The sequence below is a fragment of the Equus quagga genome, chromosome 18, assembly GCF_021613505.1.
Source record: "Equus quagga isolate Etosha38 chromosome 18, UCLA_HA_Equagga_1.0, whole genome shotgun sequence".
In the NCBI taxonomy this organism is placed as follows: domain Eukaryota; kingdom Metazoa; phylum Chordata; class Mammalia; order Perissodactyla; family Equidae; genus Equus; species Equus quagga.
The window spans coordinates 28,391,512-28,416,980 of NC_060284.1; the positions used below are offsets into that span (position 1 = coordinate 28,391,512).

The window sequence follows — 25,469 nt, forward strand, 5'->3', positions numbered from 1 at the left end:
ATTTGTTCAGCAATTCTAACGGTCTTAATGTACCCAGGGGTGTGGCTGAAGAAGATGTTTGCCTTATTTATAATATATATGTATATTTACAATCATGTATTCTTGTATTATTTGTGAAGTTGAATATAAATAACATAAAATTTAAAGACTTGGTTGGGGTAAAGATGTATATGTTAAGTGCCCCAGGAGCTCGGAGACTAATTACGAACTATATAAAGGTGAGATGATGGGTAGGGATTGGAAATAAGCAAAAAAGAAGAACTTAAAGAAATTGTAAAGAAGAGCGATAAAAAATTTTTTTGCAGTGAAAGGAAGGGAATGACCAGAATTAAGAGAAGCTTTTTGATTTTCTTTTAGGATGAAGAGTGGAGAGCTAGAACATGTTTGAGGGGAACGGAAGAGGATTGAAGAAGGAAGTAAACAGATATTGTTGGAGATGAGAAAGGATAAGTGCCTCACCAAATCTTTCTCCCTTACTTCTTTATAACAGAATACCATTTTTTTTCTTGAGGTAACAAAGCATAGATTTTTTTTGGCGGGCACACTGCCACCCAGTTAAATAGCCCCTTTCACAGTTTCCCTTGGAGCCAGATTTGACTAAGTTTTGGCCCATTACATATCAATTAAGTGTCGTGTACTTGTTTAGGGACATCTTACAAGAGAGGAGGTCCTCCCTGCCTTCTTTAACTTCACTTTGCTCCCTGGAAAGTTGTGTTTCCTGGTTTTCAAGCAGCAATTTTGTGCCGTGAGGATGAGGGCCACGCTTTAGGGACGGCAGAGCAGTGAAAAAGAAAAAAACATGGGTCCCTGACAACTGGTGGAGCTGCCATCTCGGTCCTAAACAGCCTGCTTTTAGATCTGTGTCACCTGAGAGAAGCACCTGTCTTTTTTCAAGCCACTGTCATTTGAGGATTTTCTGTTATTTGCAGCCTAGCCTAATCCCAACTGAAGAATAGAATGAAAAATAGAGATGGAGGGGTTACCCACAGAAGAATGTGCCTTCTTTTGTGACAGAGGAAAAGGGTTGATGAACCAGAGAGAATGTGAATGCAGGGAAACTACAGTGAAGAGAAGAAAAGAGGACATTTTGGATAGATAGCTTCAATCTTCGTAAGCAGCTGATTCATCTGCTTAGAGAATGAAAAAAAAATGTAATTGACCCTGTGAGGAATGTGGTAAGGAGCAAAAGGAAGGAGTTTTAGTAGAGCCAAGTTGCAGTGAGACTATGTAAGATGAGGAACAGAAAAGAAAACAGGCTGGATTTGAAGAGGAGGCAGAATGGTGTAGAGGAAGGAAAGTGAACCAATTGGAGGAGGGTAGTAGAGATCAGAACAGCAGAGGACAACAGCATCAATCTTAATAATAGTATTGAGCACTTACGGTATGTGGGGTACTAAGTGCTTTACATGTATGAACTCATTTAATCTCTACAACAACTTTAACATGAGCAAATGCATGAAAATAGAAATTACGATCACAGGAGTGGGTATAGAAAATTGGCAGAGTATTAGAAAATCAGTGTGTAATATTCACTTGCAAGCATGGCCCCTTTAAAGTAAAACAAACAAAAACTCCCTAACATTTACAATCTAAAAAGGTCGAGAAACAAACCTAAAGTAATAAAATTAAAATGTCAGTACATATTCATTATATGAGAAGACTGAGCTGGTCTGCAACCAACAGGGCTGCTGATTATAGGCAAAACTGCAAAGTGTTCTGTTTTATATGGGCTTACCAGTTCTGCCCTGTTTCTCTTTCTTTACCGTCCCTCTTCTTTACCCAACATGGATTCTGGGCAAATACAGTATACCCAATTTTAGGTACACACAGTATAAAAATACAGTAATTATTACTCAGGCCCAAAAGGAAACTCTCCCTTCATAGTCTATATTTTACTAATGAAACCCTTCAACTGAAGGATTGAATCTCTCTCTCTGGAATTTTAGGCATTAACCAAAAGATGAGAATTTTAGTGCATGAGCCTTCTAAAAATACATACCATTCATGGTCATTCTGCATTATTACATATAAAAATTACTTTTAAATTAAGTCTGATCTGTAAAATGGTCCCCAAGGATCCCATCTCCTAGTCTTCAAAGCCTTGAATGTGGGCTGGACTTAGTGACTTACTTATAATGAAAAGAATATCACAAAAGTGATAGATGCTACTTTCAAGACTAGGTTACAAAAAAGGCTTGCTTCTATCTTGTGTTCTCTCACTAGTTCGTTCTGTGGAAGCTGGCTAGCTGCATGTTGTGAGCTGCCCTATGGAGAGGGCCATGTGACAAGGAAGTGTGGGAGGCCTCTGGCCCATAGCCAGCGAGGAACAGAGTCCAGCCAACAACCACCTGAGCAGTTTGGAAGCCGACCAACCTCAGTCAAGCCCATAAGTGAGACTGTCGTCCCAGCTGACACTTTGATTGCAACATTTTGAGAGACCATTGAGGTACCCAGATGCAGCAATAGATAATACATTCACTATTGGCTAATTTTGTTTGTTCTAAAACTTCATGTAAAAAAAAATGTAGTATGTACTATTTCATGTCTAGCTTCTTTCTCTCACATAATGTTTCTGAGATTCATCCGTGTTAGTTTGTATACCAGTAGTTCATTCTTTTTTATTGCTGAGTAGTATTCCATTGTATGATTATACTACAATTCACCTCTCCATTCAACTCTTGATAGACACTTGGGTCATTTCCAGTTTTCAGCTATTATGAGCAAAGTGCTATAAACATTTGTGTATGTCATTTTTGGACATTTTTATTTTTCTTGAGTAAATACCTAGGAGTGGAATTGCTGGGCCATATGGTAAGTGTACATTTGATTTTGTAAGAAATGCCAACTTATTTTCCATAGTGGTCATACCATTTTACATTCCCACCAGCATTATATGAGAATTCTGCTTCTCCCTCATCCTCACCAATACTTGGTATTGTCAGTCTTTTAAAATTTTAGCTATTTTAGTGATATTTCATTGTGGTTTTAATTTGCATTTCCCTGATGACTAATGATGTTGAACATCTTTTAGTGCTCTTATTGGCTATTCATGTCTTCTTTGGAGAAAAGTCTATTCAATCTTTTGCATATTTTTTATTGGGTTGTCTTATTAAGTTATAAGAGTTCTTTACATATTCTGGATACAAGACCCTTATCAGATGTGATTTGCAAATATTTTCTCACATTCTATAGGTTCTTTTTTTACATTCTCAATGATGTCTTTTGAAGTGCAATTTAAAAAATTTGATCATGTACAATTTATTTTTCATCAGAAATATGTACTGCAAATATTGCCCCCCCAGTCTGTGGCTTACATTTTCATATTCTTAATACTGTCTCTTGAAGAACAGAAGATTTTAAATGATTAAATTATTACCAATGTTTTATGATTAAATTTTTTATCAGAAACTTTTGCAGCCAGTTTTAATTTTTTTCCTTTGTTCTAATTCCATACACATCAAAATGAATAGAAAATTTCAACTGAAAATTAAAAAGTGACCAGAGGGAAAGGCAGACTATTTCTAGGGAAGAAAATCCAGATTTTCATCAGCAAGAGTATTTATGCTGGAAGTCAATGTAATATTATCTTCAAGATGCTGAGGGAAAGCATTTGGAAACAGTATTCTATAACGTGAAATGATCATTTAAGATTGATGACAAAATAAAGTCATCTCAGACAAACTTGACCTAGAAAGATTATGCCCAAAGACCTTCAGTGAAAGAATTACTAAGGACATACTTAAGCAAGAAAAAGGTGAACTTAAAATGGAGTAGGAAGCAGGAATCAACAGTGAGCAAAGAAACAGGGAAAACAGAGCTGTGTCAAAATAAGTAATGCTTACTATAAAACATGAACCTTCTTAAAATGATGCACCAACAGACACTAAAACCTTGTATTACATTTTATACATTTATTCATCTCTGAGGGATACATACTACAGTTTTGTTTGACTTCTCTGGTAGTGAAACTACATACAGCCATATCCTGATATATTTAGGGGATTTGGGCAAGTTTTAGTCTCTTTCATAAAACGTTGACTTTTCCAGCCTTACCTACTCCTGTCTCAACAGAAGCCATTCAATATACGAACAAGCTCTTGAAGAAATTTTCACTGAATTTCTAAAGTCTACATATAGGGGGCTGGCCCAGTGGCCTAGAGGCTGTTTGCGTGCTCTGCTTTGGCAGCCCAGGGTTTGTGGGTTTGGATCCCAGGTGTGGACCCACACACTGCTCATCAAACCATGCTATGATGGCATCCCACATACAAAAAATAGAGGAAGATTGGGACAGATGTTAGCTCAGGGACAATCTTCCTCACCAAAAACAGTAAAAACATTAAAAAAAATAAAATTTACATATAAACTGATCATCATTCAACAAAAGCATATTTACAAACAAGTCGAACAAGGGCCTCTGCCCAGAATGCCCACCCACACCTCGTCCTCTGATCTGACTCCAAGGCTAATTTCTTCTGGGGACCCTTTCTTGTCCTTACCCTGCTCCCCAGCCCCACTTCTTTCCACGTGTCCCTAATTGCTTTTCACCACTTCTGTCATGAAGAGATGCAGCCTTTCATTGCTCTTGTCCACGTGCAGATCTCTCTCCCCACAATATACTATGTGCTCCTTGAAGATACGGTGGTTTTTCATCTGTGTCTATCTGCCAACACCTTGCCAGTGCCTGGCACATAATAGGCATCCAATAAATGTTTGTTATATGCATGCATGAATAGCTTTATGGCTTGGATATTTAAAAATTATTCACAATTTATTTTCAAATCCTATTCAGTTTGAGTTCAAATAGTTCAAAATCAATATAATGTTCCAGGATGCTTGCAACTATTGAAACAACTCAATGAAGAAATATACAACTCACACTTTATTTTAATTAAATTCATAATACAGATAAAATTAAAAAACTATTATAAATATTTAATGTTTTATATTTTGCCTTTATTTTATAGTATACTACTACATACACATAAAAGTAGAGTTATCTAATTAAAACATTTCCCCTTCTAAGTGTATTTCTAATTCTGAAAACCATAAAAAATATTAATGCAAGTTATGTTACATATTTTTCAAAAAGAAAACTGACATCTATCACCAACTTTATGGGAAAATGACATGTACAAGTTCTGGTACATTAGGAACTCTAAAAAAAATAGACTTAGAATCATATGTTGGTATATTTGAGCATGAAAACACAAATGGTTTAAATTCTCATTAAAAGAACTTCAAATTTCTCTAAATATACATTTGGCAGAAAGATGAACTGTTGGCCAATATACAATAAATATATCAATTGCTTACATTCCCAAATATTAAAAATGCTAGGTGGAAAATTAGAAAGAAAATCTGTTGTACAAAAGAGACATAGTTAAATGAGCCTTAAACCTTTTGTCACTGAAAATCAAGATCCTATTTCAGTTACTACTTGGCTCTGGTAGGGAAAAGTCTAAACCATTCATTCAAAACAGAATAACTTTATTTCCCATGTCACACACAGCCGTCTAAATAGTCTTTTTTGAGAAAAGAAAAAGAAAAATTCTTAGCTATTATTTGTGATCCGAGTTCTAGCGCCGGCCATCTTGGCACGGGTACTCGATTAGTACGCCGGCACGATGTGGTCTTTGGAATTTACACCACATGAACATATTTTATAAGACACCTTGGTTCTTCTGGTGACTACAGTTTCCTGGATGGGAATTCCAAGTTACAGTACGTTGTGTTAAAGTAAGGCTCCAGTGTATTTTGGAAATGTAATAACAAGTTGCAGCTTCTTTTCATGTTTACTGGAAAAAAACAATTATATAAATTCTTTCTACCTTGGGTCACTGGATACACATCTGCTTAGAAAACATATGTTATATACACTATTGATAACTAAGCTTTCAGCTTTAAGCAATTCTTTAAGCAATTATTTGGTAGTATTACCGCTCTTTATTTTATGGCTTTTTAAACATTAAGTCCTTCAATATCTGAAAAGTATTCACTATATTCTGATAGGTCATGGAAAAAAAAGATGGGAACATCAGCTTGGAAAATTACAGTCTTAGAAAAAAATCAATTTTTCAAAAAAGGTTATTCAGTAACAGAAATTAAAGGTACAGAAGTGAAAAAAACAAACACTCATCTAAAAATTCCATACATGATCCCTTTCACAAAACGAATCTATAATCTGGCGTCTTTGTCAAGAGCGGGGGAAAAAGCACACAGTAAAGCTCTTGCTGAAGTTTGGATACATTAGCAACATAAGCTTTTTTTCCATTTTCAAAATAACCCTTCAATCTATTTTTCTAAGTCTAGTGTTTTAAAAAACAATAAATGTGATATTAAAGTTTCCTCTTAAAATATCTTGACTAATTCCTGTAGAGGCTTAAATTAAAATGAGCATTTGTTTAAAGACTTATGTTATATGAAAAATGTTGTACATTTCCAAATAAAAAAGTTAACTATATACATTTAATAACATTACATACAATTAATATAAAGGCTCTATAAGGCTTTAGGAAGCTCAAAGTCTAAACAAGTTTAACAGGCAAATCAGCTGATTTCAAATTATAATTCTAATGATCAAATTATGCAAGCAGTAAATCACAAAACCTTACTTAGGATAGGAAAAGAGCCTAGTGTATTTATTTTGGATATGGAACCACAGTTCTTTTCCCTAAGTTGAAAAAAATCGAGCAAACTTAGTTTTATATATTAATTTATGTATATAAAATTAGTTTAGTTTTATAAACCATGTATTAAGATACATGATTTCAAAGTATTGATTGAGATGCAAGTGATTTTTAAAGAATTTTTCAAACTATTTGGGTTACAGATACAAATTTATAGAATTAAGGAGACCTATAGTATATATTAAAGGTCACAGCTTATTTATTTGCTATTTTCTGGTTCTTAAACTAAAGAGGAATTATACTAAATGATCTATAGTCACTTCTAGCTCTAAAGTTTAGATTATACTGTTTTGCTTTTAAATAGTTAAGACTGTATCTCAAATGAAATTACCTAAACAGACAACAATGGCCCTGAATTAAAGATTTTTTTCACCCCTTTTCTGGCTTTTAGACCCTCATAGTCAGTTATTAGTGGGGAACAAATACCCCATGTTTTACTCAACTGATTTTTAATCCCTGTGCCCTGTCCTCTCTCCAGAGCCCACAGTGCGCAGCACATAGTAAGTGCTCAATACTTATTGAATATTCTTCAATGAATAGCAAAATATTAAGGATGGATGAAGAATTAAAAAGCATCTGGAGGTGGTAAAAGTTACTTTTATAAAAACCCCCAAACAATAATTTCAAAGCTTCTAGTCTCCTTTTCAGATTTACTTTGGTTTGTCTTTATAAATAACAGCAAGAGAAAATATGGCACAAGAATACCAGGTTCAATCATTACAGGTAAACTACAAGCAAGGACACGTAAAAAAATTTAAGTTTCCATTCATGTATTGAAGAAATGAATTTTATTAACACTATTAGTAGATCCCAGCTACTCCAGTTACTCCGAGATATAGTCATCTTATCAATGACAGGAAAAATATCTTGCAGTATTTCAGTTTGAACAATTCTAACTAAGTTGCTTTATTATACTATAGAATCAGAAGCAATTAATGAATTTTTTTGGAAATCAAAAATATGTATATATATATATTACCCTGATGCCTAGGCCAAAATATATTTAACAACAAATTTTCTTGATTTCTATTATTCATAAAAATAAAGGAAAAATATATTGCAAGTATTTTCTTTATAGACAATTTCAATTAGAAAACAATAGTTTAATGAAAACAATACAGTGGTTCATGTAAGTGAACTGACATGGAGGCAAGAGAAGTATTAAAACTTGACAGACAACATATTGTCAAATGTAATTAAAGACGACCTGCCCCAGTGACACCCCTTCAGGCAGTAATTAAACTTTTACACATCTCAATTTTATCTGATATTTAAGGAAAATACAAGTCAGTAGGTTATGATCCTAAGTCGTAGCTACGAGCCCCTTCTTTTAGCTTGTAAGATGTAGCCTTTTGATTTGATGATTCCTCTGCTTTTCACGATGACCGAGTACCGCAGCAGCCATAGGGGCACCCACTCGTGTGCCTGAATGCCAGGGATGCTTTCCTGCAGAGCTTCTTGGAAACTCGCTTCAGAAAGCAGTTCTTAAAAACAACAACAACAATAACAAATAAAAACCCAACGTGTTAAATTAGAAAATAAAAGCACTTTACTATGTGGGTAAGCATTTCTATACAACAAAAGAAATACCTCAGAACTGAATATAAAATATGCTTATCCTTAATCTGTGCTATGAATCTGAACCAGAATATTAGAAAGACCCAGGCAGTTCTTTTCAAAGTATCTATTCCTGTCCCCCCACCCATTTAATTCATAACTTCTGGTGAGTGGAGCCTGGAGATCTGCATTTTTTAAAAGATCTCCAGGTAATTCTAATGTAAAGCCACGGAAAATATACGAAAGTACAAAGAAGGGAAAAAAAAGTCCACCCATAATCCTATCAATTGGAGACAGACCCTTTCCATTGCCATGTATTTCAACATTTTTTCTCTATCTTCTCTCTCTCCATATCTTACAAAACTAGAAATCACACTGTAGCTACAGACTAATTTACTTATTTTTTCCACATATATTATGAATATTCTTCCATGTAATTAAATATTCTGTGAAAGTGTCATTTTTAATAATTCTCCCAATACTACATTATACAGACATTGTAATTTATACATTTAATGTTGGCCAAAAATGTAGGTTTTTCCTAATACTTTGCTGATAAACATAATGCTATGCTGAACATTCTTAAAATGCACGTTGGCTATGGAACGACAGGGTCAAAGCACAAATACTACATTTTTAAGGCTTGATACATAGTATATTGCCAACTACTTTCCAGAAAGGCTGTACTTCACACTTCCACCAGCAGATGATAATGTTAGAGCGCTAATCTTGCCACATCCTCACCAGCCATCAGTTAAAAAATCTTTGCCAATGGTTATCTTTTGATGTGCATTTCTCTGATGAAATCATTATTTTCTAATTTCACGTTTATGTCCAAGCCCTCTACTACTGCTCTGATGTCCCACTCCCTTCCTCACTTCCTCTTCTCCAGCCACACTGGTCTCCTAGTTGTATCCTGAAATCCACAAGCACTTTCACACCTCGGGGCCTCTGAATCAGCTGCTCGCTCTTTCCTGAACACTCTTCTTCCAGATACTCACGCAGCTGTCTCCCTTCTTGCTTTTCTGATTAATGATTAATGTCTCTGATTTATGTCAACTTAGCGGAGAGGCCTCCCTGACTACCCTGTATAAAATAACAACCCCTAACCTGGGCACTCTTCTTCCTCAGCCAACTTTTCTCCATAGCATATACCACCACTTATCACATTTAACGTGTGTCTTATTGTCCATCTCCTCCATTAGAATATATATTCCATGAGATCTGGGATTTGTCTGACTTAGTCCTTTATCTCTAGTACTTAGAACAATGCCTGTCACATAGTAGGTACTCAAATGTCTGTTGAATCAATCAATATGGAAAGATTCCACTGGGGTCAGAACCAACCATCCAGATAGGGATTAAATGACCATCTATACGGTGTGATTTGGGAGCACTAAAGGACCTGCCTGCTCCAAATGAACTGCTGTGCTATTTGCACAGCATCAACAGTAAACTCTTAGCAAACGTTAGCTATTATCATGCGCTAGGCCCTTTTCTGAGTACTTTACTTGTATTAACTCACTTAATCCACCAGTTAACCCTATGAGATAGATATTATTTTCCCCCTTTACACGCGGAAATTGAGGCAGAGAGGTTAGAACACTTGCCCAGGGTCAAACAGCTAGTAAATGGTAGTTTTCATAAACAGAACACAAATGCCTCTTTGGAAACGCAACGTTAATACAGATTTGTTTATCAGATTGTCTAACAGAGAAGAGGACCCTAAGGAACAGAGGCATAATACAGATTAGATTTAATGGGAGTAGGGGGGAGGGGTAAAGTAAATAAAAAGGGGAAAGTTCTAAAGTCAGGATCACTTACTTCACAATTTTACCCTGACTGTCGTTAAACTGTTACCACAACTTCTAGGACAAAGAGTAATGGAAAATAAACCCTTTCTGACGAATAAGGGTAATTTTAAAACAGAAGAAGGCCTTTAGGGGACGTATAAACAAAATTCTATTTTAGATAACAAGTAGAGTTAAATGTTTTACAACTTGATTGCTTAAAAAATAAAAAAATATGACACATCAAAGAACTCTGCTACTCATTAGCTTAACTACATACTTTTAATTCAACTACACTAACTCTTTAGAATCCGTAAACTCGACACGTCTTTTAAGAGAATTTCTTCATTATGGATCAAAGTGTCTGAAGATTCATTAATGGTGTATGTAGGATCAGCCTATAAATTCTAATCAAAGGATTTAGAATTAAAATTGAAAGACAACCAAGTGTCAAATTATATCAGTAATACAAAAACATAAAAAAAGGATTAAATCTCTTTTCTTATAAAAATATACAGTATATTTTGTCATAACAATCACGTATTAGCACATGAACCACATGCCAACATTTAGATAACATGGTAATAAAATACTAGACATCTTAGTCTTTTCCTATTTCCTTTCCTACTGGAAAAAGGATAGAGTCTTTTTCAAGTGGAGTGAGAATTGGGTACAGGCTCATCCATCAGCTGTTGGTAACAAACGCTGTTGGAAGAGCCCCTGCAAAGTAAACAGATAAATGATACATCTGCCAACACATGGAAAATTAAAATTTAAATAGTTTATATTTCAGAATAAATCAGCATAGCATTTCTTTATTAGATTTTCACTAAAATGACTTTTTTTAAATGAATCTAATTACTTACTTGTGAAAGCTCTACTGAAGGAGGAGGCAAAAATCATTGTCTCCTGTTCTGGTATCATTTAAATGGAAACTGATAAGAAAGTATGGTTTTCAGGCTGAAATACTCCGACACATTTTCAATCAGAGAGAGAGTCCAGTAGAGTGAGGAAAGGTTCCAAGTTCAGCAGGACCTAGGTCAAGCTCAAACGTTGCCCCATGCCAGCTGAGTGAGCTTGGCTGGTCTGCTGAACTCTGAGGCCCTCCTCCCTCAGCAACATAACGCCTGGCTTCAGCTGTTGGAGGATGACAGATAATCTGAGGCATCTAGCATGATGCCTGGCATTGAGGAACAATAATTATTAAAACTCCTCCTCCTCTTCCTACAAAACAGTGAGAAAATGAGAATGAGGCAGATTGCTAATAAACAGTCTAAAGACTTAGGAGGTTATCCATTAAGCATCCTAAAAATAAACAAGGTGAATCAAACCACCAATATCATGCCATCTTTTCAGACATGGAAGTAAAAGCTGAATGTTTTTCCTTCAGGAATCACCTATGAAATATAATTTCCTCCAATAGTTATTAAACTAGAATCTCTATAAAATGTAATGGAGATTTAAAACTTTCACAGGACATTTCTCACTTATGACTATACCAAAAATACTGTTTCAGAGAGCCTATACATTTAGTAAGTAAAATTCCTCCTCTGCTCCCTTTGCAACACTGAAAAAATGGGAATGGGGCAGACAGCTAATAAACAGTATAAAGTGCTAAACATTCTCTTCCTAGCTTTCCTAGCTATCTTGTAAAATGTTGATAAAAAATTATTCTATAGAAGGACAGGCCATTCTCATTAATCAAATTTTTCTGATTAATGCCAAACATATATATCTTGATAGTAATAATTAATAAAATCCTAATCAATTACTTATCCTAAGATGCTTTTAAGTTTTAAATTAAATTTGTGTGTGTGTGAGGAAGTTTGGTCCTGAGCTAAAATCTGTTGCAAATCTTCCTCTTTTTGCTTGAGGAAGATTGTTGCTGAGCTAACATCTATGCCAACCTTCCTCTATTTTATATGTGGGACACTGCCACAGCACGGCTTGGTGAGTCGTGTGTAGGTCTGCACCCGGGATCTGAACCTGTGAACCCCAGGCCACCGAAGCGGAGTGTGCAAACTTAACAACTACACCACTGGGTCAGGCCCTCATATTAAATTTTATCTGCCTCTTTTTTCCAAATATTTACCCTCTTTAATTAAGTGGCTCTTTGGTGCAATCTTTGCTGTACTAGCCAAGATTATATGAAATCCTATTTAGAGTATCTTAAAAGATCTTTTCTGTATAGCTTAACATTTATAAACCTCAACAGACTGGATATTCAGGAAATGACTCTTCACCTTTTTTCCCATTGGCAAGAAGGCAAAACTAAAGCTCCCAGAAATTAAACTAAAGGCATATATGTTTTGAACTAACCATTAAGAATAGTTCTAGGTAATAGCATTGTACATTTATTACTGTACACAATTAAAAACTACATTTTAACAGGTAGCTTCTTGTAAGATAAAAGCTCATGCTCAATTTCTGTAAGTGAAAACATCAGTCTTACCTTTTGGATCATTATGAGTCAACAGCTGTATGTCAAATTGTTTAGCAAATGCAGTCAAATCAGGTGGCATCACACAGCAGGAGGCAAGATTAACCTGGTTACTATTTGGTTTTACCTAGAAATGAAAATAAAATCATGGCATCTCCACTAAATTAAGTAATACAAAAAGTAGAAAGCAATAAAAGGACTCAATTTTAGAACATGGGAAATATCATTCTACAGTGCTTAAAGTTTATAAAATAGTTTTATATGAATATATTTATTAATGTATGCTTTTCTAACATGTTAGTGGTAACAAGAAAAGGAAAAACTGCTGTAGGAGGGGGAAAGCCCATCTAGTACTGCACTACTGAAAAGTCTCCTGCTGGAACCTGCAATCTAACATCTGCCTCGGAAACAAACATGATTCTAAGCGTGATGGTTCTAGCCACGGATGGAATGTGTCTTAAAGGTAGAGGAGCAAATAGAAATGATAAGTATATTTAATGTTAAAGTATAAAATATGGCTGTTAATCAGAGACATTTTGAAAAAGAATTAGTAATTTCTAATAGCTGCCCTGGTTAATTCATAAGTACATTCCAGACCACCCAAGTCTTTCCAGCAGGATCTTAGCCACATTCTGGCTATCACCAAGTCAAAGGGAGAAGGGACTTGTCTAGGGTCTTCCTGTCCATTAAAAACTGAAAGCTCTGGGGGCTGGCCCTGTGGCCCAGTGGTTAAGTTCGCGAGCTCCGCTGCAGGCGGCCCAGTGTTTCGTTGGTTCGAATCCTGGGCGCGGACATGGCACTGATCATCAAACCATGCTGAGGCAGCATCCCACATGCCACAACTAGAAGGACCCACAACGAAGAATATACAACTATGTACCTGGGGGCTTTGGGGAGAAAAAGGAAAAAAACAAACAAAAAAACCTCTGAAAGCTCTGAAAAGGAGAAGGCTGAGGATGAAGTACAAGGAATAAAGAAAAATACTGAGAGTAAAGGTAAAATACTAGTAAGCAACTTCTCTAATAATTTTGTAGGTTATTAGGCCAGAGAGTGGAGGGTGACTCATTTATGACACCTATTCCACATTTAGTTGTGTGAACTGTCTTATAGATCTTTAAATAACTTTCATCAAAATATTTGTTATATATGATATTCCTTTACTTAGGAAATTAGAACCATGGCCTAATAATACCTAAAGAAAAATTAATGTTTTTATCACATAAGTAAAACTGAAGGAAACAGCCTTAATTCATTTGGCTATGAATGCTTCAATACACATTTTCTAGTGTTTTTACCACTCATTTTGAATGAGATTAAGTTCAATTAGACATGTATTTGAGGGGGGAAAAATCGAATGCTTTAGATAAAGCCTGCCTCAAAACTCCCACATTTGGAACAGTGACCCACAGTGAGTGTCCACTGTGTGCATGATGCTCAATGGTATGCAGCAAGGACTAAGAGACAACTTCCTCCCAGAGGCATCGTGATCTAGCCATCCTTTACCTGTGCCCACTGATACAGCTGTTCCAACTGTGTTTTGTCTAGATCAGAGGTACCTATGGCAACAATCTTTTTGCTCTGAACTAAGTTTTCTAATTCTTCCCAGTAAGGCTGCAAATGCTCCAAAGAAAGATTAACTCCGTCTTCAATAGGAGGTGAAGCAATGATCACAGAATCCAGCTGCGCAACTCCAAGGACTGAACAGGCTGATGTGCAGGAAAACACAAAGAGGATAAATGTTTGTTACATATAAAAGCAAGTATTTCTAATGTCCTTCAAGCCTCCCATTGAATTCTGTCCATACCCTTCACAAGTTTTCTGTATAACAGATTTCCTTCAGTTTCATAATTTACCCGTCATTTAGAACATTTCCATCTTTTAAAAAAATCTAAGTACCCATTCATCTACTTGCTGTGTGGCAGACAAATGGGTTTCTTTGACCTGCCTCCTTCCTGGGGACTCACAGCTACTACACGCTCTTCCTTTTGGGGAACAGGCCTCCTCCTTGTTTCCTAAGCCCCAGGATTTTTTGTAGCTTCCTTATCTGCATAAAACTTTCTTCTTCAGTTCTGCTAGTATCACATATGGATGATCACAAGAATTCTTTCCTAATACTCTGTAATTGGTAGTCACAGCACTGAATAAAGCTTGAGACTCTGAAAAACTGAATTTATGGTCTTAATCGGTATTTATAGAGGTAGATAATTTCTTAATTTCCATAAAAATAATTTAAGAGTTTATTTTTAATGATTATTGTTCACTCTACAGTCATATTAAGGAGCTAATTATTTAAGTGTTCAACATATATAAATACCGGAAGAATATTTTAAAAGAAAAAATACTGAATAACTGTAATATCACAACAACCTAACCAAGTGCTGAAACAGATAAAAATGCTGGTTTTTTGTTGTTGTTTTCGTACTTCATCTATAGTACTACAAGGGTTAAGGATATGATTAAGAAGAATTTCTATCTCCAAACATATAGTTAACATTTGATTATGTTACATCTTTTGCACTCCTCTTATATATCAAAATATGACCCCACGTAAGTCAGTATGCTTCTGTGGAAGTCTTAAGAAATTAGGCTAGAACTTTAAAAGGTAAAATTGGAATGAGCTTATTTTCTTTTCTACCTGGACCTGAACACAAGATATAACTAATATACCCACACTAAGTTAAAGTCCACTATGAAGATAAAAGTTACAGTTTTGCTTACCCATGTCAACTGCATTTCTAGTTGATGATGAAGAGTTGGATCCTACAATGAACAGTTTTGCTGAGTAACAAAGAAAACAAAACTGATTACCACATTTGGGTAACACTCTACTACATAGTATTAACACTGCTAACAATACTAAGATGACAGATAATCCTGAATGAGTTATTTTTCTTTCCTAGTAACATTATTTTATAGTTTTCATTTTAAGACATTAAAGTATATTCCCATTGTAATTTTTTTTTTTTGAGGAAGATTAGTCTTGAGCCAACATCCACTTCCAATCCTCCTCTTTTTTGCTAAGGAAGACTGGCCCTGACCTAACATCTGTGCCCATCTTCCTCTACTTTATACATGGGACGCCTGCCACAGCATGGCTTGACAAGCAGTGCTAGGTCTGCACCTGGGACCCGAACCGGCAAACCCCAGGGTGCCAAAGCAAAGTGTGTGAACTGAACCACTGCACCACCAGGCCAGCCCCTGTAATTTTTAAATTATATGCTAGTTGCCAACAAATATCTGTTTGTCCACACAAAAAAGCAAATATTAATTTCCCATTTATTAGAAGGTAGATCAGATAAAATATAGAAACAATTACTCAATATGTATATTTTTAGGAGTTAAACATTAATGGAGCACATTGTATACTTTCTCCAATAAACTAAAATCTATATAAACACTAAATTAAAATTACTTGTAATGAGGAGAAAATTGGAAAAAACCCCAACAATCCCACCTTCCTAATATAATCATTTCATTTTTAGACATTACCTTCTAGTTCTTGATCATATGAAGGAGGGTATAACATTTTTTCACTTCTATTTGGTTTACCTTTAGGTAATAAATATATATTTTTTACACCTCTATGCAGTATTTAGTTATCTTAAAAACCTTTTTATCATAATAGTAATGTACTCACTCTAGAAATGAGGAAAACCTTTAAGCATAGAAAGACCAAAAAACTTGCCAATAGACATTACTGAAAGCAATTACTGTTTAGATTTTTTATACTCTGTATTTTTTTTTAATTTTTATTTTTTTGAGGAAGATCAGTCCTGAGGTAACATCTGCCACCAATCCTCCTCTTTTTGCTGAGGAAGACTGGCCCTGAGCTACATCCGTGCCCATCTGCCTCTGCTTTATATGTGGGACACCTACAACAACAGCATGGCTTGATAAGCCATGTGTAGGTCTCAGCCTGGGATCCAAACTGGTGAACCACGGGCTGCCTAAGCAGAGTGCACTAACTTAACCACTATGCCACTGGGCTGGCCCCTATACTCTGTATTTTTAATGAATAATTTTATGTACTCATTTTTAACAGTTGAACACTGTTCTGTAATTTTTTCTTTTTTGAGGAAGATTAGCCCTGAGCTAACATCTGCCACCAATCCTCCTCTTTTTTGCTGAGAAGACTGGCTCTGACCTAACATCTGTGCCCATCTTCCTCTACTTTATATGTGGGACGCCTGCCACAGCATGGCTTGATAAGCGGTGTGTAGGTCCGCACCTGGGATCCCAACCGGCGAACCCCAGGCCACTGGAGCAGAACGTGTAGACTTAACCACTGCACCACTGGGCTGGCCCCTGTTTTGCCATTTTAATAGGGTATAATTTATTAAATGAGTTCCTGCTTTTTGAACATTTAGGTTAGTTCCAGTTTTTTGTTATCACATATAATGCTGAGATAAACATCTTGGTAACTTTTGTTCAACTTTATGCTGAAGCATTTCCCAAGGACAAATTGTCAGAAATGTGAGTATGAGTCAAAGGACATATCTTTTTTTGTGAGACTTGTTCTATTTTCTTTACCTCTGACTTTATAAAAGATTTGTACCAGTTCACCAGAACACTAAAAGTTAGGAGTTGCTCTCCTAACAATATAGGATGCTATTAAAAAAATATATATATATATTTTTGTTGATTTAGTAGGTACAATGTATACCTGCCCAGGACCACGTTGATTGGCATTTCTTTGATTACCAGGAAAGCTGAGTAGTTTTCTATATTTATGAAATTGAGGCTTTGGCTTGATTTCAACTCAACTTTATACATACATATTTACTTTATGTAAACTCATTGCTCAAAAATCTAAATTTACTCAATAGACAAATAGGTGAAGTAGTAGGAGAGCGAGAAGAGAGAAAATCAGAAAGGGGAATGGAGAGAAACAGGGCTAATGAAATACCCGTATATAAAGTGCCTGGTGTTCAACATATACAATTTTTCCTCATACAACCTTTCTTACATGTGTTCTTTCCTTTCTACTGCTAGGTAATCTTCCTAAAACACTGCTTTCCTCATGTTACGTCTCTAAAAGCCATCACAGCTCCGCTAGTGGGTGAGAGCCAATCTTCCCCACGCGGTCCAACCTCAGCTCCCAGAATTGTACTCCATGAAAACTCTCCCCACCACTCTCCCTCTGGCCAGAATTCACGCCATGTGAAATGCTCTCCCCTCTGAAAGATGAGGCATTTTTCGGTAAGTCGAGAGAGGAAAGCTCTTCATATGGGGAGAATTTTGATGCTTATCAAAATCTCTAGCCCTCCAGGAACTGAGGACAACTTGTAAGAGCTCCAATATGGATCTACATCATGAGGAACTAAAATCAACCAGTGAGGAAGCGTTGCTGTTACTTCCTTTCCAACACAAATAGCACGAGAAATTAACAGAAAGAAATGGGTTTTGGAGTCAGGTACACCTGGACGGATTCCTGCTTCAACCACTCACTGGCTGTATGACAACGTTCAAGTTATTTAATGTTACTTGTGCAATGGGAATAAGAAACCTTGCAGAACTGTTTTGAGAATTACATGAAGAAATATAACCAAAAAGTACCAAGTACACTGTCCAGACAAAGCAAGACTCAACAAATGGTAGTTATTATTATTAGAGTCAAAAGACAGTGCCCTATCTCATGTTATATGTCCACCCCAATAGTAATAAAATAACAACCACAACACAACCACAGATGGTAATAAATAGCTACCTAGCACGCACTTTGTGCCAAGCACTGTGCTAAATGCTTCTTTTATTTCATCTAACTTACAAAAGAAGCCTGTGAAACAGATGCACCCCATTTTATAGATGAGGAAACCGAGGCTCAGAGCAGTTAAATAGTGTGTTAGCCCAAGATTATACCAGTCAGTAATCTGCACACCTGGGAATTTCAATCTAGTTAACCTCAAGCTTTTGATGGCTATGCTGTGCTGACTATCAGATGAGGGCAACAGTGCACTTTTTCATTCCTTAAGCTTTGCAGAGTCTCTGGAAAGTAGTAGCCACTCAATACATTTGTTGAATGGGTATAACATGTATTTTATTTCTGTTCATAAATCTTGTTGCCCAGACTTCTTTCTACACTCCCAGGTGACCTTAGCCATTGCTTAGCACTGTCACACCAGGAAGGGAGGGGTATGCTTGCTTTGGGCAGACACTGCTCTTAAGCCTTTTATTTCTTCCATTTCCTTCACCTTGATCTTCACTGCTCTGAAGTCCAAGACATAAATCAACGAGAACATCACGAAGAACAGCAGGGCAAAGTTCTATTCTGACTCCACTGAAGTAGCCAACACTGACCTCCTATAACTCCCTCTTAGAGCTGATATTAAAATTATGTTAAAAAAAAGAATCTTTATATTTCCCATACTTAACGACTGAGTCGCTCAGACCAGAAGCAAAGAAAGGCTTATTCCCATGCCTGACAACACCTCACTATCACTTGCTCTGTATAACAAAATAAAGCGTAAAGGCTGGACTTTACCAGAAACTTTCATTTCTTCTCTTTCATCAGGATTTATCTTTTCTACTGCGTGAGACACAGTACATTCCAAGACGTCTGGAAATTCCTATAATAAACAAATGATATTTACAATAAACAAATATAAAATTAATGTTTCTGATTAGCTATATATTTTCTCTTGTCCATAATGCCCTGTATAAGTAGAGAACCCATAAGACAACAGTGTTTTTAACCTGAGGCCTGGATGGGCTTCATAAGGTTTGAAAAGTCCTAAAATAAAGGGAAAATGCTGTGTGTGTGTGCACATTTTCAGAAAAAGTGTCTCGTTTTGATCAGATACTCACAGAAATGCATGATCAAAAACAAACAAATGGGGGGAGGGTATGTGAAGAGTTAGAACCACTGGCACAGTAAATAATTTTACTTAGAAAAGAAACCAATGAAAAACAAGAAATATTATCCATCCTGGATAATGACGTGTTAAAAACTCTCCACATCAATCACAAACATTTTTTTTCTGAGTACAATAGAAAAGCTAAAGGCCGTTCCAATTCATTATAATGAAAAATTTATGAATAAAATGTTAGGACACATAAATCAGAAACATATTAACTCACATTTATAAGATTAAAACAAAGTAAACAGTGAGGCCTTTCCCCTGATTCTTGAGCACATTACAATGCCCGGCACATATCAGGGCTCAGTAAGTGTTTACAAGTCATGCATAGAGTGAACGGTCATTTCAGAGAGACAGACTGATCAAAGATATTAATCAATGCCTGCCTAGCAGCTATAGTTATAAACTTGCAGTATGCTCAGGGAAACAAGTATTTCTAGCACACGTCCTCTGCTATACTTTCAAAGTATGTGTAATTTGTCATGAGCCTTTGGCTGAGTTGGATTCCAAAGAGTGGTTTACAGACAGGTGTTTTGTATATTAACATTTATGATAATAGCCATATACTGACTGACATTTAATGAAACACAGTTCCTTACTGTTTCATCAGAAACTGATAAAGAATTATTTCTAGTGATGGTATTATTGGAGTGATAGTCTACCAAAGCAATCTACCAACCAAAACTGTTTGACAGTCATTCCTCTACTACACCAAATATAAACTGCAACAGAACACACGGTGAGGAAACTATCGTAGGAACTGAGCACAGAGAATTCAAACATCTTGTCTAGTAGAAGGGTTGGCCACAGAGTGAGATTTTCTGTTTTTTGCTTAAGCCTCCTGAGTCAGACTGCCATCTCAGCAGATCAGCCCCAGGGAGTCGTGACCTGCCTCTCTGACTTCCCTATCAGAACTGAGGACATTTATTTCCTGCTTACTTCACTTCCCTTTTGAACTACATGATTTCTTCATTCACATTTCACTCACCCTGACCAAATCCGGGCTGATCTGGGAACTCCACTCATTCAGGGTCTTTTGGATACAATCTCGAAGCTGCAAAAGGAAGGCATTTTGAAGCTGTTAATCAAATTCTATACACTCTTCTGTAGTACTTCTACAACAAGAATGTGTTAGTTTGATAAGTAGGAAAAAGAAGATATCAATAGGAAATAATGCCATACAAACCAAAATTTTAATTCTACAAGGCTTTTGTCTCCTTCAACAAAGATAAATTTAGACCTGTTTTTATCCTCTTAATTCTCACGTGTTCTTGACAGCAATATCTAATTATTTTAAGTGTTTTTGTACCAATGAAACTTTAAGTAAACTTTTGAGACATAAAAGCATTCATAAAGAAACAAAAAAAAAAATCTCAAGATTCATATCCGTGGCCGAGTGGTTAAGTTCACGCGCTCCGCTGTGGCGGCCCAAGGTTCGGATCCTGGGCACAGACATGGCACCGCTCGTCAGGCCACGTTGAGGCGGCGTCCCACATCCCACAACTAGAAGGACCTGCAACTAAGATATACAACTGTGTACGGGGTGGGGGTGGGGGGGTGTTTGGGGAGATAAAGCAGGGAAAAAAAAAAAAAGATTCATAAACTTGGATCCAAGCCCAGCCAGCCAGGCTAGAATTAACACTAACCATTATGCTATATCTCTCAAAGACAAACAGATGATTGTCTATGTGTGGCCAGAGCACCTCCTACATCAGATTCACCTGTGGTGTTTATTAAAAATTCAAATTCCTGAGCCTCATCCGAGACCTGCTGAATCACTCTCTAAGGGCAGCAGAACTTGCATTTTAACAAGCATGCCAAGTAATCGATATATACTCTAAAGTCTAAGAACCACCTCAGTCATATCTTGCAGAAGTCAACTTGCATGACGTCAGTCCCTAAGTCATTTCCTAACACTCGGGTCCACTTCCAACCTGTCTTTAATGTTTTCTTACATAAACAAACAAAAAAATGTTTTACACTGACATTATAGTATGTTGTAAATTCATTAAAGTGTGTATTCATATTTTATCTCTTATATCAGTGTCTTTCAAACTTATTTGATAAGGGTCCAAAGTAAGACATACATAGTGAGTGAGGACCTACATACATACAACAAAAATCGACAATTCACTATATGCCAGGCACTCTGATGGTTTCTATTCTGTTAAGTAGAAAAAAATAAGCTGCTCCATGACTTACTAAACTGATTTATGACCACTAATGGGCCAACACTAGCAGTCTGAAATCAATGCCTTATAAATATCCAAGGGTACAGTGCTTTGCATTGTGGGCAATCAAAGAAAAAATAAATGTGTAACTAGAAGCAAGTCCCTGAATTGCAAAAGCACTTTCCTAATAGCAACAACAGAGACTACACTTCTGAACTATCTGATCTATGACTGCTTACGACAAAAACTGATAAAAGCACTTTACTGCTTCTATCTTACTACAGATAATTACAAGGGACAACTGGTTTATCAATTCAAGAGCTCAGAGTCACCTATGTTAAGATTTACAATCCACAACGATTTATGTGCTATCCACAATAACCCAAATGAATTCAATTTACAAAGTCTAAGTCTTTATGGAAGGTATATTTATAATCAAATTTAAGTCAGTACATAAAAATTAGTTGATAATCATTCCAGAGAGAATTACAAGGCAATATTCTTTTTTTTTGGTGAGGCAGATTGTCCCTGAGCTAAATCCCTTGCCAATCTTCCTCTTTTTGCTGAGGAAGATTAGCCCTGAGCCAACATTGGTGCCCATCTTCCATTTTGTACATGGGATGCTGCCACAACATGGCTTGATGAGTGGTGCTAGGTCCGCACCTGGGATCTGAATCTGCAAATCCCGGGCCACCAAAGCTGAGCGCATGAACTTAACTGCTATGCACCAGTCTGGCTCCTACAAAATTCTTTTAAAAATTAGTAAAAGTTGAGGCAGCAGGACCAACTAGAAGTTAACAATTCCATCAGGAGTGCTTTGGCTCAAATCATGGGAGAATTTTTAGAAAATTTCCTCTGGAAGGATGGCTCATTTGCATACTTAAGGCTTTCCTGATGAATTCCTTAATTCAGGAAGTATGTCTTCAGAGTATTCACCCCCTTCTTGAGAAACCATTTCTCTAATTAACCTTGGATGCTGCAAAATGTCAGGACAAATCAGAACAGTCCAATGCCACAATAATATGAGAAATTCATTGACTATATCACAAGCCTAGTGATTTTTAATCTTTTATATGTTACCTATACTGACTGAACATTAACCTTGTACTTTTTTGTTCTCTGTTCTCATCAATCTTATCACATATACACTTTATCACTCAAGGTAAGTATCATTATCATTTAGTATATCATTAGATCTGCAGTTGTATAAGAGTTTTAAAAATACCACATGATTCAATTGGTCAAATATCCATAGAACAAAGAATTGGGCAAAGCAGTCCTACAATGGCCCATTTAAAAAACAAGATTTGGGGGCCAGCCCCGTGGCGGACTGGTTAAGCTCGCACGTTCCGCTTCGGTGGCCCAGGGTGTCGCCAGTTCGGATCCTGGGTGCAGACATGGCACCGCTCATCAGGCCATGCTGATGCAGCGTCCCACAGAGCACAACTAGAAGGACCCACAACTGAAAATACACAACTATGTACCAGGGGACTGGGGAGGAAAAAGGAAAAATTAAATCTTTAAAAAACAAGATTTCGTAAAATTCTAGTGAAACAAAAAATCTGGGCAGAGATCACTGAGTTAGGGAAAAAGAAACACTACACCTACAAGAGGTCTTTTAGGAAATTTAGTTGAACTCTACTCAATGTGTAAATTTTCTCAAAAATGAGTAATTTATTCAGTTTCTTTATTCAATGAGGTTAAACTGTTTCAAGTAACATATTCTAATTTGGAGCTCTGGTTGTTACAAAGTCCTTCTTTACAAAGAAACAAAACACTCATCGCCCATTCTACCTAAGTTGTCACATTTACTCTATAATATGCTGCCATACCTTCAAGTTCTCCTGAAATGTTTTCTAGTTTCTTTAGTTTTGTCTCTTGTATGCAGCACCCAAAATAAAACATACAAACTAGAATTAATCCTGTGAATAATGTTTTTCAAACTGTGGGGTGTGACTCACTGCATTAGGAAATCAAATTTTTAATAATTAGAATAGAAAAAAACCCAGAATATGCAGTAAAGGTTAATATCTTTTCATGGGACCTGTGTGTGTGGGTGTGTGTATAAACTACGAACTTTGGATTGCAAGGACTGCAAGGTAAAATGCATTTCTTACTGGGTGTGCTGTCAAAAAACTTTGAAAACTACTACTTTAGACTGTGTTGTAGTGAGACGAGAGACAAAATTTCACCCCATATCATCAATATACATGCAAACTGCTCTGTTGAACCATCAGCCCTGGAGGAAAGTAAAGGTCTAACCCTAAACACAGAAATACTTACCTTTGGGAGAGACAATTCAAGAGGGGGTGGTTTAGACAGGACAAGACACAAACCGGTTGGAACCTGACACAGAATACGGTACGGATTCTGATTCCATTAAAGTTACAACCAAGAGTCCTCATCTCCTGATGGGTGCTCTCTCCCAACCCCAGGCCAGGGTACAGGTCGAGTGCACACGCAGAGGGATGCCAGGTGCTGCTACACAGCACTTTACCAACGCCTTACAGAAAAGGGCAGAAGCTGCACAGGAATATAGAGCTGAGAACATCATAATATGACAGAGTTTAGGAAGTTTTTTCCTTTTAATCCAGATTTGTTTTATCTTTCCGAGTGAATGACATGATAAAGGAGAAAACTCCTCTATGGTGTTTTCATATATGTGAGGCTTTTAATCCTCACAACGACCTGATGCAGACATTATCATCTAACTTCCAATTTATGTGAACAGACTTCCCAAAGTAACTTTCCCAAAGTCACAGAGCTCCTAGATTAAAGGTTTATTTATTATTTCTTAACACTAAAATCGTCCCATACAACCAAGATGCCTCAGCAATTAATAGTGCAGTCAATGATTGACTCTCCGCTCAGGAATGACCAGCCATGTAACAAATATGTAACAAGTGTATAATTCGAGATTGATCTCTGCCGCTTCAAACTAGTGAGTAGTCTTTAGGCCAATAAACTGAGGCAGATTTAATTTTCGGCAAGAAAAATATATACCTTATTGCAAAGCTGAATTTGAGCTTTTAGTCATTTGCCTCACGGCAACAGAGACACTATGGTCAACATCCTAAAAGCTATGTGGATTATTATTACTACTTCATTTCAACCCTCGAAAAGATCATCTCTAAACTATTTCTGTCCCTGGACCCCGTGGGGGGAAGGGAGCGAGGTGGGGAGAGGGGCCGGGCGGGGAGGTGGCCTTCTCCGACCCCCGGCCCGGGAGAGGCATCCACCAGGTCTGAGAGCGGCTGTCGGCCCCGAGCACTGAGGGAGGCGGCCCTCGGGGTCAGCTGCACCTGCCAAGCTTTCCAAGACGCCTGGCGCCGAGCAGCAGGTGTGGCTGCGAGGTCGCGCCGACCGCGGCCGCAGCCTCCTCCCGCCGCCCGAGCCTCTCCCCGCGCCCGCCCGGTCCGCCCGGGAGCCCGCGTCGCCGCGGGCCGCGCTCGGCCGCCTCACCTCCTCGCTGTGCGTGGACGGGCACTTCTTCCGCAGGCGGCCCCAGTTCAGCAGGTTCCCGGTCTGCAGGTGCAGGGTGCGGGCCCGCGCCAGCAGCGCCCCGGCCGCGCGGCTGTCGGTGCCCATGGCAGCGGCCGACGGAGCGGGCCCGGCGGGGAAGGAGGCCGCCCGGCAGGACGCGGGGCCCGAGGCCGGAAAGCCGAGCGCGAGGCTGCCCGCCCCGCGCGGCGGGAGCTCGGCCTGCGCTCGGGCCCGAGGGAGGCCGGGGGCGGCGCGGCGGCGACCCGGGAAGGACGCGCTGGTGGCTGCGGCTCCCGCGACTGCTGCCGCCGCGGGAGGGCTGACTTCCAACTGATGGAGCTGTTTCCTGGAAGACAATGACTAAGCAGAAATCGCGGCGGAGAAAGTGCTTCGTAACCGTTACCCGTCCCGCGGCGGGGCGGGGTGGGGCGGGACGGCGAGCGGGCTGCCGGAGGCCGGGCGCGGGGGACTGGCCCTCGGCCTGC

At 37.8% G+C, this 25,469-nt stretch overlaps 1 protein-coding gene across 1 annotated transcript; it reads right to left on the reverse strand.

Moving 5' to 3' along the window:
- Positions 1 to 5,477: 5,477 nt before the first annotated feature.
- Positions 5,478 to 25,469, reverse strand: GCLM (glutamate-cysteine ligase modifier subunit). The gene is made up of 7 exons (XM_046645051.1): positions 24,964 to 25,469; positions 20,319 to 20,384; positions 18,955 to 19,039; positions 15,192 to 15,251; positions 13,977 to 14,179; positions 12,486 to 12,600; positions 5,478 to 8,170 (listed from the first exon to the last, which is right to left on the reverse strand). The coding sequence occupies exons 1-7, from the start codon at positions 25,087 to 25,089 to the stop codon at positions 8,001 to 8,003; spliced, it is 825 nt and encodes a 274-aa protein (XP_046501007.1). The 5' UTR covers positions 25,090 to 25,469; the 3' UTR covers positions 5,478 to 8,000.

Bases quoted from the DNA above. Each gene is read 5' to 3' on its own strand.
- GCLM (XM_046645051.1), bottom strand. From the start codon at position 25,089: ATGGGCACCGACAGCCGCGCGGCCGGGGCGCTGCTGGCGCGGGCCCGC. The intron at 20,385-24,963 runs GTGAGGCGGCCG...TTCCTTTTGCAG, and splicing joins CGTCCACGCACAGCGAGGAG to CTTCGAGATTGTATCCAAAA. The intron at 12,601-13,976 runs GTAAAGGATGGC...TTTCATTTCTAG, and splicing joins AGCTGTATCAGTGGGCACAG to GTAAAACCAAATAGTAACCA.